General features: G+C 40.9%; 1 protein-coding gene across 4 annotated transcripts in view; it reads right to left on the bottom strand.

Moving 5' to 3' along the window:
• Positions 1-20,851, bottom strand: part of RECK (reversion inducing cysteine rich protein with kazal motifs) — a 449,691-nt gene that overhangs the window by 39,663 nt on the left and 389,177 nt on the right. For all 4 annotated transcript variants that reach the window (XM_089657195.1, XM_089657193.1, XM_089657194.1 and 1 more), the window contains one exon: positions 386-596. In XM_089657195.1, coding sequence (XP_089513321.1) covers positions 386-596 — 211 coding nt within the window. The remainder of the gene's footprint in view (positions 1-385; positions 597-20,851) is intronic.

Genomic DNA, 20,851 nt, shown 5'->3' with positions numbered 1-20,851 from the left:
TTAGGTACATGATTGCATGACTCCGCAATTACCTGTTGAAATAGCGCAGTGCCGAATACCAAAAAATGGCCTGGTCAGGAAGGGGGGTAAATTCTCTGGAGGGCAAGTGTTTAAAAACTAAAAAATGTAAATACAACTAATAACAAATCATTTTAGATGGCCTTTAAACACATTAAAGTTAATAAAGATATTATTAGAATTAATTCTCTTACTTAAAAAACCATATCAAAGTAAAAGCAAATTTTAACAGTTCTCAGCAGGTCTCTTACACAGCAATAGTTTAATTTAATAGTTTAATTTAATTTAATTAATTAACACTGTTTGATAATATGACAGTATAAGAACTACAAAACATATAATCTATCATTATTGTTTGCTTGCTTACCAGGAGGTATTATTGGCTTACAGCCAAATTTAGGAATCGGGGGACACTGTACTGAAGAACACTCAGCTTGAAAATTATGGTCTGAGAATATTCCCACATCCTGACATCGTCCATAGTAATCCACAGCCACCCGATCATAATACGCACTGCATACATTGTTGTATGTTTCGCCATTGTGTCCACAGACTGGTTCTGTAGATTTGCAGAAATGCTATAAAAGATAAAATGGTATAAGAATACACTCTGAACATGATATTTAGATGAAAAACTGTTATTTTTCTATATAGTATTAATGAACGTAGAACAAATAAAAAAAAAACACAAAAAGAGACTTCTCAATTAATGACATGGATGATGCAGGAATGGACTCAATATTAGAATTTAAACTGAGTGAATGTAAATGTGGCACAACAAATACCAGCAGATAGCAGCTTTTTCTTGTATCACAGGATATCTGATTTTCAGGTGTTCTGTATTTGTCACCAAACATTAGTCCAAATGAGGTGATTAGTCACTTACTACTTTCCACACACCTGTGCCATAAATATCAGAATGCTTTAATCAAAAAAATACATTGTTAAGCGACATTTGAATGACATTTGCATAATTTTGAGGTTTTCATTTCTAAGTGCAGTCATTGATCCTGCCAGATAGCCACTGTCTGGAGCAACATTTTATTAGGCAAGTTAAAAATACCTCCCAATGACTATTGATTCCCTTTTGGAGATACAGTTCTGGTTGTATTTTCCAGCACAAATGATCTCCTTCCCTTTCACTTTGATAGGGACTATTAGCCAAATTGAACATTCCTACACATTCCCTGATTATGCCTTAAAGTTTCCAGAGGGCTCTTTACTGCCCTGCAGTGCCTATGGGCACCCTTAGGACTATGTAAATTTGTCTAACTGATATCTCTCCTAAAGAGCATGTCACCCCTGCTTCCCCATTTCAAACTGACCACACAAGGCATGAGAACACATCTTTCCCAGTCCTCCAATGCCCTTCTGGGCTCTTCGATTCCAACAGGGAGCCCGGGACTGAAGCCGGAAGTTCTGACGGCTTACCATAGAGGTGACTTGGGACCGAATCTTTCCTGATTATCTCTATGGTATGAGAAACCGAAAGTGAGTATTTTGTCACTTCTGGTTTCGGCAGTGAGTAAACAAGCCATTTTTGTCTTAGAAAAGCATCATATTGAACTGATCTGAGTTTGATCCAATACTTTTAATGGCAGAGGAGACATTTGGGGTCTAATAGATCCCAAATGTCTCTGTAAAGAGTACCTGTCACGGCTTATTATTATTGTCAAGATGTTTACATAGTCTAGCTAAAAAAAGACAGAAGCCCATCTAGTTCAACCATAAAGTAGCAATACAAGTGATCAGAAAAAAAAGTAAAGAGACAGTGTAAAAATAAAAAAAACTTCAAACAAAATATAAAAAATGTTTAAAGCGCCCCGTCCCATCGTGCTCGCGTACAAAGATGATACATAAATGGTGATCGCACCACACATGTAACCTGTAAAGGTCTTTAAAGCATCGCCTATGGACATTTTTAAGTACCGTAGTTTGGCACCATTTAACGAGCATGTACAATTTTAAAGCATGACATGTTAGGTATCTATTTACTCGGCGTAACAAGCAACTGTGTATTAAATTGTGTTTTTGTGCATTAAAATTCATTAAAGTGTTTTTTTTTAAATTGTGTTTGAAAAACCACTGTGCAAATACTGTGTGACATAAAAAAATTTCAAAACCCACCATTTTATGCTCTAGTGCCTTTGCATAAAAAGACATATGTTTAGGGTTTCTACATAATTTTCTAGCACAAAAAAAAATACAGATATTTACATGCAGACAAAAAAGTGTCAGAATAGGCCTTTTCTTCAAGTGGTTAAGACTATGCTACAGGGGTGAGTTTTAGAAAACTCAGGCTCATTACCAAACTCACCTAAGATTAATCATTGAAGACCAGTGAACTTAAGCCCAGTACAGCCATCAACAAAAAATCTCTGCTACATGTTACTCTTTCATTTAACCATTATTTGTTGGTCTTTCAAAGTTAATTTCTAGTTATTTTTACACATAGACTGAACTACCAAAAACCCAGGACCAGGGGCAGACTGACAACTCATGGGGCCCCCGGGCAATTGAGGATCATGGAGCCCCTGTGTCCTTGTCCAAACTCAAAAAAGCCTATGAAAAAGGTAACAGGGGCATCTCATGGGACCCCCTACTGACCCCAGGCACTCGGGCAGTGCCCAAGTTTCCAAATGGTCAGTCCGCCCCTGCCCAGGACTTATTCGCATAGACAGGGAATGAAAAAAACACCATATGCCAATGCATTGCTTCAGCATTTTGAATGTTTTTTGATAATATGACAGTAGTTAAGTGCTACAAGTATGATCTATTTTAAAACTCTCCTAGTGCATGCAATACTTCAGCTAGTGGCTCGTGAGCTATATGTGGCACTCATCAACCTTTGATGTTACTCATTATAATGTCTCTACTTCCGTTAGAACACATGAAGCCAGGCAGAAGTAATGTTATTCATTATTAAAAATATTTTTGAGTGCTTTTTTTCATATTTGGTGTGGTTGACTGGTGCTTGCTACATTTTCATGAAGCACATAAACTTACACGTTTGGGGGCTTTAGCTCTATAATTTTAGATTTTAAGATTAGATTCTACAAAGTTGCAAAGATATGAAACTACAATGCATTGTTGTACACACCTGCCTTTATCCATATAAAAATGTAACCAAAAAACCTTCAAAGACCAGCATTGCATGTGCTACTTCTCGAATTTACATACTGCTGGAATACTATGCAGCAAAATTCATGGTACATGGAATTGATTTCATCTGTCGCAGAATAACTTTTTTTTACTTTACTAAAATCAATCAAATGTAGCCTTTTATTAAAATTAGGGTCCAAATATGTACTTAAGAAGTTTACTCCGGCAGCTCCCACGCTCTATTCAATTCTGTGCTGTGCTTCCCACATCCGATCCAGAAATGTTATCACAGCTCCTGCTCCCGCGATCTGTTCAATACTGTGCTGTTTGTTCACACTTGCTCCAGAATTGTTCCGTCTCCTGCTGTCCACTCTGCTGTTATAACAGTGGCAGAGGATGGGGGGAAAGAAGCGGCTCCTAAACGGTGTGACTGGGTCCGGATGAAACAGTGGCTAGGTCTGCCATTTAGTGATGCCTGCTTTACATAATGCTCCGGTGTGGCTCCCTATGTCTCTCTTTAAACGACTGAACACTATAATCTGTATGCATATCTGGAAAAAGCGCAATTCACACATAAAAGTTAAAAAAAACGCAGGAAGCTAAGCCTCCCTTTCTGCATCTCAGAGACCTTCTCAATTGTTCATTATACATCGGACATATTATATCCCCCCCAGAAACTTTTTAAGTGACATAAGAGGGAAACTTCTCTATGTCCACGATGTGAAAAGGATGTTGGGAAGCTGGTGCATATGATGTGGAGATGTGCTGAGCTAGTCAGATACTGACTTGTGTATTGGACACTCTTAATAATATGGTGGGTAATACATTAGTAGTTGAGGAATTAAAGACAGTAAAAATGAATGGATGGAAAGAATGGGGTTGTCATAAATATAAATAGGGATGAAAGGATATACTACACTTGGAAAACTGAATAGTTAACAAGTAAATGAAAGTTGGGGGAAAATGTGGAGAATCTCTCAGGTATTTGGATAGTCTTAAATAAATTGTGTATTTAAATAATGGGAAAAACACTTAATAATTATTTGTTGTAAATAATATAATTTAAGATGTTTGAAGGGATTGGGCTTCAAGATTGCGAATGGAGCCCTTGTCTGTTGATAAATATACAGTACATGTACAGTATATATTGTAGGCTATAAAATATTTAAATATTAAGAAAACTGGAGCCAAAAGTATGATTAATGTGAACTGTGTGTATGTTTTGTGAAAATGGAAAAGAGAAAGAAAAGCTTAATAAAGATGATCTGATTGAAAAAAAATTGTACTGTCTCCCTTTATTTTGTAAATCACTGCGAAAACTGTTGGCGCTATATAAATCCTGTATATTAATAATAATAATAATGGCAATCTGATAGTTGCTATTGCTGACTTTTGTGGCTGCATGCTACAGGTTTGCTATAATTTATCCTGGCTTTACAACTTAGTAAATTAAGCAGGCCATAGATGGATCAAAATTTTGATCCATGTAAGGGCAGTCTGGTTATACAGACCTCAATCTCTTGGTTGACTTCTGTAGAACAGGCTGGTTTTTTTTTCCCGCTCGATCAGCGCCTCGGGCTATGTCTGGCAACACTGATCATTGTATTGTGATGGCAGGGAACTCTCCCCCACTGTCAGAATATAATTGCTTCATGCGAGGGATTCCCCCATCCACACACTTGGTGTGTGCATGGGGGAATCAAATCATTTTTTATTGTTCATCCAGTATAAAAGCGTAATTTATGGCCTTGGTAGCTGTCCCAGAACAACAATGTACATATCAGATATCTGAACATGCTTTTTACAGGCTTCTGACTCTCCAAGTAGAAAAGCACACAAAATACATTAGCCCACAGGCATGTACCTTCATAATTAAATTTAGGGCTTGTTTATACACAGCTGCACTGAACGCACTGTTTACTTTTTCACCTCTTTTTTGCCATAATCTTGCTGAAATGTGATAAACGACATTGTATTAGGCTCTGCTAGCCACAGCATGGTACAGTGCAGTTTCCTGTAATTTTTTTTAGCTCGCACCTCTGCAGTACAGTGGTGTGAAATGACCTGTTATAGAACAAAGCCTTTTGCCTTGTCTTGCTTTTTCCCAATGCATGGGGTATGGAAATGATTTTGCTCCATTTCTTTTTGTCACTTAACGGTAAGAGACAGATTTTTAGGGAACATGGATGTATTTATTTTATTTATTTCAGGTACTTATATAGCGCCGTCAATTTTACGCAGCGCTTTACATATATATATATATATTGTACATTCACATCAGTCCCTAACCCTCAAGGGGCGTACAATCTAAGGTCCCTAACTCACATTCATACATACACATGGACAATTTAGACAGGAGCCAATTCACCTACCAGCATGTCTTTGGAGTGTGGGAGGAAACCGGAGTACCCGGAGGAAACCCACGCAGACACAGGGAGAACATGCAAGCTCCAGGCAGGTGGTGCCGTGGTTGGGATTTGAACCAACGACCCTGGTACTGCCAGGCGGAAGTGATCTCTTGTGCATTGCCACCCCACCCACCTCAACTCCAGACAATGGGGTTGATTTACTAAAACTGGAGAGTGCAAAATCTGGTCTGAGCATGATAGCCAATCAGCTTCTAATTTCAGCTTGTTCAATTAAAGTAGAACTTTTATTTTCCCATGCGGTAGGGCTGTGCCCACACTGCATGGGTTAAGTGCTCATTTTGTCCAGGTGCTCAGGGAAAAGCTGTACTTACTCATTCCTCCGATCCTCTGGAAAACTGCACTCCCCCGCGCTCAGTGGTGGACTGTTCCTGCCATCCTCATGTCCAGAGCTGGTCTATGGGGGTGATAACGTCAGGAACAGCCCAGTCACAAGACCACTAGTGTGCAGGGGGTCAGGAGTGGTGGGGATGGGTCTTGCGCTCAGAGGGTCAGCAGATTAGGCAAGTATATCTTTGCTTTCCCAGCCCCTAGACAAAAAGGAGCATTCAACCCATGCAGTGTGGGCACAGCCCCAATGAATGGGAAAATAATAATTTTGCCTGGAATGCTTCTTTAAGCTTTGACCAAAAAACTGGAAGCTGATTAGTTTCTATGCATAGCTGCACCAGATTTTGCACTCTCCAGTTTTAGTAAATCAACCCCTCTATGCCTGTTTGGACACAAGATTGAGAGGTATTCCTCAGCATCCCACCCTGTCCAGCAACTATCTTCCCTTATTAGTGGCCCATCTTGTATGGCATGTTTCTGACCCTCTAGTGGCCCTGCACAGCCTTCCATTTCTTTTGGACGTTTCCATATACTATGCCTCTGTGACAGAACGCCTGTCACCCAGATTGGGTGATTCCATCAGAGATCCACTTCCTCACCACTGGGACACAGGACCAAGGTATTATAGCCGGGCATTGCACCCAAGATTAGATGAGACTAGCTTAGATGCCAAACAGGAACTCTTTATTGAACAGAAAAGACAGGTTTTTATACAGTTCAGAAATAGGGCTCATCCCCTCATGAACAATACAACAAATATTACACTTTGGGATAAACATCCAACACTGATTAGGTAAGAGCTTGATTACAACAGTACAGCCAACAGTTAACAGTAAGCTAATCAACAGCCAGGCACCCAGGACAATGCTTTGATTAATCAGGGAGCACACCACAGACAGCCCAGCAACAAATCCACCCTTGAATACACAAAGTCCATTACACATGCTGTCTTTCAGGTGTTTGCTTTCACTTGTATAATCTGTCTATCACAAGACAAAACTCATACAATATTCCAACAATCTGAAAAGTGGAATTAGTTTATCTTCATAGATTTCTTGAAGGAGATGGTTGATAAATATCTCTGTTCCACATAGAGGAGCTTCTCCAACCCAGTCCACATGAGGGCCACCATATTTCCTATGACCATTAACCTGTACAAGCTTATTATTACATCTTTCCATCCACTCCCGACGAGAAGATTATTGTCTTTATGCAGAGAATTAATCTAAGCCTCACTCTCAGCGTTCATCACATTGTTGTCCATCATTAGAGAATAATCTGCTCTCTCCATGGACCATAATCAGTAGGCAGAAGGCTAGCACCTAGTCCCCTCCAAAAGCCCCTGTCCCAGTTGGGTCTGTCACAGCCTCCTTTTACAATTCCTGTGATCTTCCTCCATTATCCTCCTAACTGCTGCTCTTGTCCATCTGCAGCATCCTCTTCTGAGTACTTTTCCCTACCTACTCTAGGTCTCCTCTGTAATGTAGCATAACGAAACAACCATAAGGGAAGGTTGTGAAGTAACGGTTTTAGATAAATCCAGGCAGAGTAGTTCAAAATACAAAAAATTCTTTATTATACATCTCACAATAAGGTGAAACTTTGCAAGGTGAAAAAACACACACCACAAATATTAAAAGAATCAACAATCCGGATTTCTATACTCACTGGCAACTATAAAAATATATAGACGAAAACGAGCGCTAGATCTAAGCGAATGGAGCTGCTAGCATGAAAGGTAATGACCTCAGAACCTTCTGAATATGATATATAAAACAACATGCAGCGCTGAGATGGATAGTAATTATCATAAATTATTACTAATAAAATATATGTAAAAAAAACCTGTATAATAAACGGATGTATATAGCGTCTCTAAATATCGGAAGAAATTAATTAATTAAACAACATTCCGAAACTGTGCAAATATGTGGTATGAACGTGACAGTCTTTCAAAAGATCAGCGTAGCAATGGTGACATTGGTGGTAGATATAGGTGTAGATTGCACTAACCAGATAGCGCGTATTAATGCGCATAAGATTGATGATACATGGGTCATCTAAAGTTGGACATCTAGGATTCGGATCATCTGATGGGCAGCAACAGGAATTGCAGCGTATCAGCCACGTTTCCAGATACTTGAGATGAAGTCAAAATCAACCAGAGGGAGCCAACGATCAGGATGTCATCAAAGGTCTTTAGCCCAGCATCAAGGTGTATGTAGTGCAAACGAAATCCACCAGAGGGAGCCAGCAGTTAAGATGTCATCCAATGGTCTCCTTTTAAAAGGCAGGCTCATAGGGAAATGAGCCCAAGCACAAAGAATGCCATAGTGCAACACTGCTTTATTATGATGAATATCAATGAAAAGAATATCACTTACACTTTCAAATGCCTTTTGGCACCTAGCCAACTGAAGAGTCCATATGGTAGCAACTTCACTGAGAGCAACTTCCTGACATGTTTCGTGCTATAACACGTTCTCCACGTCGTAGGGTCACTGAGAGCAACTTCCTGACATGTTTCGTGCTATAACACGTTCTCGACGTGGTAGGGTCACTGAGAGCAACTTCCTGACATGTTTTGTGCTATAGCACGTTCTCAAAGGAGAACGTGTTATAGCACGAAACATGTCAGGAAGTTGCTCTCAGTGACCCTACCACGTGGACTCTTCAGTTGGCTAGGTGCCAAAAGGCATTTGAAAGTGTAAGTGATATTCTTTTCATTGATATTCATCATAATAAAGCAGTGTTGCACTATGGCATTCTTTGTGCTTGGGCTCATTTCCCTATGAGCCTGCCTTTTAAAAGGAGACCATTGGATGACATCTTAACTGCTGGCTCCCTCTGGTGGATTTCGTTTGCACTACATACACCTTGATGCTGGGCTAAAGACCTTTGATGACATCCTGATCGTTGGCTCCCTCTGGTGGATTTTGACCGCATCTCAAGTATCTGGAAACGTGGCTGATACGCTGCAATTCCTGTTGCTGCCCATCGGATGATCCGAATCCTAGATGTCTAACTTTAGATGACCTATGTATCATCAATCTTATGCGCATTAATAAGCGCTATCTGGTTAGTGCAATCTACACCTATATCTACCACCAATGTCACCATTGCTACCCTGATCTTTTGAAAGACTGTCACGTTCATACCACATATTTGCACAGTTTCGGAATGCTGTTTAATCAATTAATTTCTTCTGATATTTAGAGACGCTATATACATGCGTATATTATACGGGTTTTTTTACATATATTTTATTAGTAATAATTTATGATAATTACTATCCATCTCAGTGCTGCATGTTGTTTTATACTGGCATCTATAGTATACCAATCATCACGAATATACTCTAATTAATAGAAAGTAATCATTACCCTGTAAAGGAATCACAAAGTAATTCAATAATTAGCTTTGTAATAAGCAAAAGATAAATCATCAACATCATGAAAGTAACCATGTTAGATGGAAAAATAAGTAAGCATCTGAATGATATGGGTTCCTATCATCCTGTGAATAGGAAGTACTGAGGATCATATACCGTACATAATCCAGAGGAACAAAAATCAGTCAGTTCCGTATCCATATATAGACAACATAAAAGTCAAAAATGATGTTGTGAAGCAATCGCTATAGGGGAGCAAAACACAAGGACACATTTATCTTGGTTTTAAATTGGTTTTATTTTGTAATAATGACAATTTAATAATAGAGGGAGCTATATGATCATTGTTTGACATATAAGCAGCACCCCATAGACCCCTACTTGTTCTGACGAAGTCTGCGGTGATTGGCAGACAAAACGTGACACGTAATGACATCATCACACCCGGAAGCAATGTCCACAGGCGTTCTCACAGACATGTGAGTACACTGGATTGGAATTGAAACCGCATACACATGGCTTCATTGGCTCTACAATATCCATTTCCCTGCACCAAAGTAATCCCAGGGACAACTTCAAGGCCTCCATGGGGAACAGCATAGCAGTCAACAATGGACAGAGGTACATTCAAGATCTTTTATCCACCACCAAGTCATGAAGTGTCAGATACATCACTGGTGAGTGACACAATTACACTCTTGCAGTGTATGTTTTCAACTGGAACTGCCTCCATATCTCCAATATGCTATTCTGCTCATATCCTCATGTCATCAGAAGCCTAACATCTACAATCACCTGTACTTCTGCGGGAACCTACATGTTTTTTCCTGCAATCTCTGATTTTCAGCACATGATTAATGTATAATGATTGCCTTACAACATCATATCTGACCTCTATGTTATATTTTCCCTGATACTGTATTAACTGAATTGTGTTCCTGTGGACTAGACATATGATCCTCAGTATTTCCTATGTATAGGATAATTGGAACCTATATCACTCAGATTCCCATCTACATTTTCACCTCCAACTAGGTCATTACCTATGATGTCAATGGTTTACTTTTTGTTTTTGTTTTTTTAACCTAAAGTCTAATATCCATGACAACTTGTACATCCGCTGGAATTGGCATGTTTTTTCCTGCAGTCCTTGAAGACTCTAACGATTGCCTTACAACATCATTTTTGACCTTTATGTTGTATATATATATGGATACGGGACTGACTGATTTTTGTTCCTCTGGATTATGTATATGATCCTCAGTACTTTCTATTCATAGGATGATAGGAACCCATATCATTCAGATGCCTACCTATTTTTCCATCTAACACGGTTACTTTCATGATGTTGATGATTTATCTTTTGCTTATTACAAAGTTAATTATTGAATTGATTTGTGATTCCTTTACAGGGTAATGATTACTTTATATTGATTAGAGTATATTCGTGATGGTTGGTACACTATAGTTGCCAGTGGATATAGAAATCTGGATTGTTGATTCTTTTAATTTTTGTGGTGTGTGTTTTTTCACCTTGCAAAGTTTCACCTTATTGTGAGATTTATAATAAATAATTTTTTGTATTTTGAACTACTCTGCCTGGGTTTATCTAAAACTGTTACTTCACAGCCTTCCCTTATGGTTGTTTTTTTATGCTACAGTTTTCTTCGGTTATAACCCACAGCTTTACATATGATGAGTCAGAGAGTCATTACATAGGGGTGATCTACCTATTTATTGTGGCATTTTTCTAGTATTTGTCTCCTCTGTAATGTGACTGTCCTATACCTCATACATTATATCTTGCTGGGGAGTAAGCAACAAGTCAGTCATACTAATAGATGCACTTGCTAGGCAGTGTAGGCATAATGGGAAACATCTAAACCAGGGGTACTGAATTAAAACTCATGGAGGTCCGACCAGTAAAATGTTCTTCCAACAGAGATCCGAACTGCATTTTTTTCAGCCCTCTTCTACTGTATATCACAAGCCCTATACTTCAGTGTCCTCAGTCCCCCCCCCCCCCCCATGTAACACTCCCTCACTTCACATCAGTTGCACCTTCACAGTAGTGTTCTCAGACCCCCTGCACATCACCCCCACCCACCCCTTTACAGTACATCCCCATTATTTCCAGCAGTCCTCAACCCCCTTTCAAATCATCACCCCTTCAATTCAACACTACTGTCCTCTGCCCCTTCACATCTCTCACCTACAGTACTGTCCTCTGCCCCTTCACATAACCCCTAGAACTGTGCCCCCTTCACATCCCCCACAACACTGCCCCCCCTTTACATCACCCTCCCCACAGCATTGCCCCCCCCTCCCCACATCTCTCCCAACAGCACTGCCCCACCCCCTCACATCACAAATCCCACCTCCCCAATAGTAGTGTTCTCTGCCCTTTTCACATTAACACTCCCCCCCACACACACACACGCGCGCATACACACACAGTAGTGACCCATTCACACCCACCCAGTAGTATACTCTGCCTTCCTTACATCTACCCCACCCCCCACTTCACATATCTACCCCACAGTACTGTCCTCTGCCCATTCACATACCCCCACCACAACACTACCCCCAATAGCATTTTTAGATCAGGTGTGAGAAGCAAAACACATCATTGAACAGAGCCGCTTCTTTCCCCCCATCCTCTGCTGCTGTTATAACAGCAGAGCAGACAGCAGAGTGGACAGCAGGAGACAGAACATTTCTGGAGCGAGTGTGGAATAACAGCACAGTGTTAAACAGAGAGCAAGAGTAGGCATAGGAGTGTCATAACATTTCTGGATCGAATGCAGGAAGCACAGCACAGCATTGAATAGAGCACGGGAGCTGTGGGGTTAACTTTTTGTATTAACCAGCAGGTGATTGGCTGCTAGGACTGCCCTGCTTCCAATCAGCCACTGGTTAATTTAAAAAGTTAACCCCGGCAGCTCCCATGCTCTATTCAATGCTGTGCTGTGCTTCCCACATCCGATCCAGAAATGTTATGACAGCTCCTGCTCCCGCAATCTGTTCAATACTGTGCTGTTATTCCGCACTCGCTCCAGAAATGTTCAGCCTCCTGTTGTCTGCTCTGCTGTTATAACAGCAGTGGAGGATGGGGGGAAAGAAGCAGCTCCTGAATGGCATGACCTGGTCCGGATGAAACAGTGGCTAAGTCTGCATCTGGACTGTGGTCCGCCATTTAGTGATGCCTGATTAAAACCATGTCTAAGTGATAGGACCTGCAGGCTATCATGATTTTCAACTACAGTAACTGACTCCTGAGGCATATTGCTTGCTGTGGGGGCACCTAACAGACAAGAAGAGCCAGGAGAGCCTGCAGGGGACCCGAGAAGAAGAGGATCCAGGTTGCTCTGTGCAAAACCACTGCACACAGCAGGTAAGTATGGATATGATTGTTATTTTACAAAAAAAAAAGAACCTTTAGAATCACTTTATTAATATAGGTGTCAAACTGTTACTATGAGTTGAGCACTGTATATGTGGTTGTTATACTGTACCAGAGAACAAGGTTCTCTGCCACCAAAGATCAAGATGCCAAATTGCTGTTACCTGTTTGCAACCTTCATTCATACAGTCAGGGCTCCTAAGACACGGAGGAAGACCTGAATGTCAATTTGCCAGTTGAGCTCTGCAGATTACTCCTAGAGTGGTTCTCAATTTAATATATGGACTATGTATCCAGAGGACTGGCAGCCCTTTCCCATCAGCTCAGATCAGCTCTCCTAATGTAATCTCTGGGACTCTGTTAAGAGCATGGTCACACCTGTTAAGAGCATGTTCACATGTGCATCAATACCCCGTGTTTAAGTGACATTTAAGCAGAATTTTTAAAGCCTCATAATTGCTCTTCAATGCCTTACAAAGGGCATCACACGGTGCAGTAACCATAGCAACAGTAGTGTTGTGTTGGATTAAAAATCAAGCAGCATGTCGCTTTCATGAGTAATCAACGCTGCCTCCATTCAATTCAATGGTGACACACTGTAACTGCACCTTAACCACAGTATTAGTGAAGCATTTCTGAAGTGTTAGCTGTGCACTGGGGGAGAGACAGTGGAGATTTCTGAATCTCAGAATGCACTAGGATATAATAGAGAACTAGGACAAGGCAGCCTCGGCCACTTCCCGTTTGCACAGAACAGCCATGTGGTAACACCACTTGCTTATGTGTGCAGGCAAAAGCATCAAGTCTGCCAGCAATGCTGACAGTGCCAGGCAGGAGCAAAGACATTGAGCATTATTGTCAGTGGCAACGCTTTTTGTGCCATCAAGAGACTTCGCCAGCAAGTGGTGGTACATGGAAGGGACAGTGCCAGGAAGTGTTATGAAGGCCAATATTAATGTATCAGTACACATAAAAGAGGTGAAACAGTGCTCAGAATTATACAACCCCAGTATCCTGAGCTACTGTGACGCATACAAAAAAAAAAACAGATCTAGCAACAAGTCACCAAGTGGGTATGATCCTTAGACTGGGATTTGGATGAAGCCAAGTGTCAAAGAGATCAAAGTATACAAATTCATCTTGCAGAGAATAAAAACAAATGCCTGTTATCACACCACAATATTAACATGCCTCAAAGCAGATCATTCACTCTATCTACATCACTTTCCCTTTAAGCAATTCCAACTAGAAAAACAACCCTTCATTAATGGACATTTAACAAGCAATCTTGATGATTCTTTCAACACATCAAAAGCACAACAAAAATGCCTCAAAAAAGCTGTCATAAACGCCATAGGCGCATTAATAAGCATTGCTTCATTCTTCATAATCAGCCCACATGCGAATGGGCATTTAGTTTCCTAGCTGGTCCCACTCTGTGCATCAGGAGTGGCTGTCAGTGCTTCTGAAACATAGAGCAGATTTCACCAGTAGATTAATTGCCCTAAGGAACAAGGAGTGTTCTTGGGAGCACAACTGCAGCATTTTTCCAACCACAATGTCCAAAACTGGAGCCTCCCCTAGCCTTTGTGATGGACATCAAACCATACTTGCTTAGTATGTTTTTCTGTTTTAAATGGTGTGTTATCAGAGGTCATTTGAAAACATTTTTATGGTTTACAATACATAACAAATGTTAGCTGCTGAATTAGAGAACAATGCAGTAATTGATCCTATTATTGTAAAAAAATACCTTTATTGGTTACACTTTGTCCTGTTTAGACACATTTCTTTGGTAATCTGTTGCTTGCAAGTTACACATTTTTTCAACTGCAATTGCCATGATACTGCGTTTGATCAAGTATGACACAGACCATTTGATGGTTTGACAGTCTGATTGAGAGCAGAAGCAAATGTGACAGTAAGCATTCCCAGCATGCCAGGAATGTAACTTTTTTTTTAATCAAACTGATGGGTTTAGTTCCACTTTAAGAAATAATTACTGCAGTCAGACTTCAGATTGAAATTTATCAAAAGTGGAGCAAACAGAATCTGGAGCATTTGTACATTGTAACCAATCAGCATCTATTTTTCATTTTCAAAGCTTAACTGAACAAGCTGAAGATAGAAGCTGATTGGTTGTCATAAAAACTGCTCCAGTTTTGATAAATACCTCCTCAGTGTTTTCCCCAGAAAAAGAAGAATTGACAATTGGAACCAGTCAAACTACTTGAAAGTCAGGTAGCTTCCACTCAGAAACTGTTTCAACTGTGTTGTTTTTGAAAATACAGTTGACAAAGTATCCCCTGAATGTCACAATGGGTGGTAATTTTAACCACTTGCTCTCCAGAAGATTTACCCCCCTTCCTGACCAAGCCATTTTTTGTGTTACGGCGCTGCGTTACTTTAACTGACAATTGCACGGTCATTCAACGCTGCACCCAAATGAAATTTTTGTCATCTTTTTACCATGAATTGAGCTTTCTTTCAGTAGTATTTGATCACCTGTGCATTTTTTTTTTTGCGTATAACAATAAGATACCGACAATTTTGAGAAAAAAAAACAATAATTTTGACTTTTGCTATTAAGCATGTCCAGTAAAAAATTTTAAAAAAATCAAGTTTCATCATAAATTTAGGCAAAAATGTATTCTGTTACATGTCGTTGCTAAAAAAAAATCGCAATACTTATAAATTAATTGATTTACGTGAAAGTTATAGCATATAGATACTGAACTTTTTGTATTAATTTTTACTAGTAATGGCGGCGATCAGCGACTTATAGTGGGACTGCAGCGGGCATTCTGACACTGAGGGGAACTGGCTTGGTGTCACTGACATCCCCAGTGACACCAATACAGTGATCAGTGCTAAAAAAAAAGCACTGACACTGTAATAATGACACTGGGCAGGAAGGGGTTATCATGAGGGGTGTTCAAAGGGTTAACTTTGTGCTGTTTTACTATGTGCTGTGTCCCTGTGTGTCACTGTAAGCACACTGCTTTGGATGGCTGTGCTGTGCCATCCAAAGCAGTGTGCACGAGCTGACAGGGAGGAGAACAGTTTTGTTTACAAACAGTTCTCCTCCCGTCGGACATGCTTGGCAATCACTGGATGCTGGTGCATAATCACCGGCCGGGACCCGGTGATTGACAGCTGCAGTCACAAATGGCAGCATGGGTAGGGTGTGCACGCGCCCCTTACCTGGAAATGCAAAATCACATGTACAGTGGGGATCGAAAGTTTGGGCACCCCAGCTAAAAATTTGTATTAATGTGCATAAAGAAGCCAAGGAAAGATGGAAAAATCTCCAAAAGGCATCAAATTACAGATTAGACATTCTTATAATATGTCAACAAAAATTAGATTTTATTTCCATCATTTACACTTTCAAAATAACAGAAAACAAAAAAATGGCGTCTGCAAAAGTTTGGGCACCCTGCAGAATTTATAGCATGCACTGCCCCCTTTGCAAAGCTGAGACCTGCCAGTGTCATGGATTGTTCTCAATCATCGTCTGGGAAGACCAGGTGATGTCAATCTCAAAGGTTTTAAATGCCCAGACTCATCTGACCTTGCCCCAACAATCAGCACCATGGGTTCTTCTAAGCAGTTGTCTAGAAAACTGAAACTGAAAATAGTTGACGCTCACAAAGCTGGAGAAGGCTATAAGAAGATAGCAAAGCATTTTCAGATGTCAATATCCTCTGTTCGGAATGTAATTAAGAAATGGCAGTCATCAGGAACAGTGGAAGTTAAAGCAAGATCTGGAAGACCAAGAAAAATATCAGACAGAACAGCTCGCAGGATTGTGAGAAAAACAATTCAAAACCCACGTTTGACTGCACGATCCCTCCAGAAAGATCTGGCAGACACTGGAGTTGTGGTACACTATTCCACTATAAAGAGATACTTGTACAAATATGGTCTTCATGGAAGAATCATCAGAAGAAAACCTCTTCTACGTCCTCACCACAAAAATCATCGTTTGAACTTTGCAAATGAACATATAGACAAGCCTGATGCATTTTGGAAACAAGTTCTGTGGACCGATGAGGTTAAAATTGAACTTTTTGGCCGGAATGAGCAAAGGTACGTTTGGAGAAGAAGGGGCACAGAATTTAATGAAAAGAACCTCTGTCCAACTGTTAAGCATGGGGTTGGATCAATCATGCTTTGGGGATGTGTTGCAGCCAGTGGCACAGGGAACATCTCACGAGTAGAAGGAAAAATGGATTCAATAAAATGTCCACAAATTTTGGATGGTAACTTGATGCCATCTGTGAAAAAGCTGAAGTTAAAGAGAGGATGGCTTCTACAAATGGATAATGATCCTAAACACACCTCGAAATCAACGGTGGATTACATCAAGAGGCGTAAACTGAAGGTTTTGCCATGGCCTTCACAATCTCCTGACCTCAACATAATTGAAAATCTATGGATAGACCTTAAAAGAGCAGTGCGTGACAGACAGCCCAGAAATCTCAAAGAACTGGAAGACTTTTGTAAGGAAGAATGGGCAAAGATACCTCAAACAAGAATTGAAAGACTCTTGGCTGGCTACAAAAAGCGTTTACAAGCTGTGATACTTGCCAAAGGGGGCAGTACAAGATATTAACTCTGCAGGGTGCCCAAACTTTTGAAGACGCCGTTTTTTTGTTTTCTGTTATTTTGAAAGTGTAAATGATGGAAATAAAATCTAACTTTTGTTGTCATATTATAAGAATGTCTAATCTGTAATTTGATGCCTTTTGGAGATTTTTCCATCTTTCCTTGGCTTCTTTATGCACATTAATACAAATTTTTAGCTGGGGTGCCCAAACTTTCGATCCCCACTGTATATACATGTGATTTTGTGCCACAGTGCCACCCTGTAGCATTATTTCTACTATAGGGTGGTCAGGAGGCGGTTAAAGTGGTTGTAAAGGCACAAGGTTTTTTACCTTCATGCATTCTATGCATGAAGGCAAAAAACCTTGTGTCCCCCCAGCCCCCTTAATACTCACCTGAGCCCCATCGCAATCCAGCGATGTGCATGACAGCCTCAGCTACCCAGGTCTTTGCCTCCTCATTGGCTGAGACAGCAAGAGGGAGCCATTGGCTCCCACTGCTGTCACTCACAGCCAGTCAGCCAATGAGGATAGAGGGGCGGGGCCAAGCCACAGCTCCGTATGTGAATGGACACACAGAGCAGCGGGTGCCTCCATAGTCAGCTGCTTGCTGTGGAGGCACCTCACAGAAAGGAGGAGCCAGGAGTGCCAGCAGAGGATCTGAGAAGAGGAGGATCCAGGCTGCTCTGTGAAAACCACTGCAATCAGCAGGTAAGTATAGACATTTTTGTTATTTTCCAAAAAACTAAAATTAACCATTAGAATCACTTTAAATGCTCAGATAATCTGCTGGTTACCAAACAGAATTAAACTGAAATATGGTTTTGAATTTTTAAAACAGTGGACCATGTTCACCTTCAAAGTGAATTTTCACTTTGCAAAGAAAATTTACATGTGCAAGGAAAATTGAGGAAAATGCTCCCTAAGAACCGAAGACAGTGTGTTCTGAATGGCGTAAAAGGTTTATAGATTTTATTCACCATAAATGGAGATTTCCTAAATTGATTGGATACTAAGAAAGATCTTAATGTTGCATATTTGTATCTAATTGCATTTAGAGGTTCAGACTGAAGCTTAGTAGAAAAATGTAAAATGTTTCTGGCTAGAAAACTGATAGGACAAAAAAGACTTTAACCACATCCACTGGGGGAGGGGGGGTATCAGCAGTCAATTAAAATGTAAAATTAGAACAGCAGACTTTTCAGAATAGCAGGGCTCTAATCACATTTTAAAAGACTTGCGTGAATTGGCTTCAGGCACCTAGTACCTAGTCTGGTAGTGCATTTAAAAGATGCTAAAAGCTCAGGAGTGTTAAGACTCACACAGGCAATTAGAACTGGTCTGTGAATTCTGGTGGCAAGATTTAGAGGATTCTTGTAGCTCGAATTATTAATGTTTATATTTAGCTACAGCCGCTCTGCCCCTGTAAATAAATGACAAGCTCACAGCAGCCTTGTCTGTCCTCGGGTAAATGCACATGCAGCAGTTACCTACGGTTAGGGACAGATGATTGCAGCTAGACACAAACAGATGCATCCAAGCTCAGGCATCCGTCCCTAACCACAGGTAACTGCTGGATGTGCAGATACCTGCAAACAGTGATGGCTCCTCTTAACTATTCAATGCTTTTATACAAGCTGTGCATCCAGCTCTGTTCATATACAACTATACTCCTAGCTGCACAAATCTGCTGATTCTTGTCATTAAAATCAGGTGTAAGCCTTTAATTTCCCATGAGAAAGACTTTTGAGTAAAATATTTTTTTTTATCCCAGAGTGATGGGAGAGATTATTTACTGTTTAAATATGTAAGGGTGGGTTTAGTTGGTCATTTTGTTTTATTATTTTGTGAATGTGGTCTCTTGTGTATGTCTCTTTTAAGGTATATGTGTTATAAAACAAACTTTTCTCCATAAATAAAGCATATATTTGAAAAAAAAGAGAAGAAAAAACCCAATCACACGTGTGCAAAAATTCTGTACTTTTTAATTTTTCTTGATTGACTTCCTTGCAAAGTAAATTTTTGCTCTACGTTTTTGTTAAATTAGGGTCACTATATTCATTAAAGCCACAAACAGCCCTACTTATTTAAAGAAGAACTCTGGAATAGGCAAAAAATCACCCATTAGTCCACCCCCTCACTCAAAACACTAAACAGTTAATACATTTGTGAAATTCCTTACCACTGAAGATAAGCCTAATTGAATTTTCAGGAAGTCTTCATTGTAATTCAAAAGATAACAGCATCTGCTCTGCCAAGGAGGAGGCAAAACAGCAGGGAGTACACAGTATCCTCTCACCTCTCTCTACAGTAAAAGGAAACTACAGTTCCCATCAATCTCTGGGAATTGCATTAAATGTCAGCGGGTGCACTAGGCCTGTACATTTTGAATGTGTACTCGCTCACTTCAACATAAATCACACCCTCTCATTCTCCAGCCACACTGCTCAGCACCACACCACAGGACAGTTAGGTGACAATCCTATAAATGTAAAGCATGCATGTGTAAAATGTTTAGTTCTATGTAGTCTACTACTCTGCACCCCCCACACACACACAAAAAACTCTGCACCCCTCCCCCCCACACACACACTACCCCCTCCACCCCCCACACGCACACACCCCATACACACATACACCCCCTCACACACACACCCCACACACACACATCCCCACACAAACCCCCCCCCCATACACACACACACCCACACCCACCTCTCTCTCTTTCACAACTCACCTCTGCTACACTATTGAGCGGCATATGGCAAGTCTGCAGCCGATCTGACAGTGTGTCCATGCTGTCCACTGCTTCCTCTGCCTCTTCACATGCTCCTGGAAGTGATCGGCTGGAGGTGGGCTGGCATGATAACCCTCAGCTGGCCACACCCCCTCACTAATACTGGCCAATCATGTTATGAGGAGAACCACCTGACTTCCTAGAGGTGGAGTAGGGGAGTGGTCTGGGTGTGTCTATGCGGTCCATGTCAGATGACAGATCCAAAAATGTGTGATTCTGCCTGGGAAAAGCTTCCAGCGGGACTTGGTCCAATATTCGGCACTGTCCCGGGCAATTTGTGACTGTTGGCAAGTATGCTACAGGGTGGACAGGACAGGCATGGAGGATAGGACAGGTCTGTCAGTGCAGAGCTTAGGATGTTCCAGTCCCAGCTGTATCCTCCTCCTCCCCTCAGCTCCTTCCTCCAGCCAATTGCTCTACTCAGGCTGCCTCCTCCTCCCCACTTAATCTCTACCTGACACTGTCTTATTCCTCCAGCACAGACTGCCATCCTCTGTCCCTAGCTCCCTTATTCACAGCTCCATGGGTCCTCCTTAGCTCAGACTCTTCCATAGTCACTGTGAACAGAGTGGAAGCTGGAGGGGGTGGAGAACTAGGAGGCAGAGCAGCTGAGTGGAGGGAAGTTATAGCCTCCTCACTAGGAATTCTGGGGCCTCTGCCAAAACGTCACTGGTTGCTAGATGCCCGACGGTCCTAGCAACCAGTGACTTTACAGGGAAACCATGAGCAGTAGCAGCAGGAATAGGGAACAGGCCTCCAGATGGGACAGTGTTA

The sequence above is a fragment of the Staurois parvus genome, unplaced genomic scaffold (assembly GCF_062004578.1).
Source record: "Staurois parvus isolate SC_StPar_1 unplaced genomic scaffold, SC_StPar_1.0 ptg000974l, whole genome shotgun sequence".
Lineage (NCBI taxonomy): Eukaryota > Metazoa > Chordata > Amphibia > Anura > Ranidae > Staurois > Staurois parvus.
The sequence above is the reverse complement of the archived record's forward strand: the minus strand, read 5'-3'. Positions and strand labels throughout refer to the sequence as shown.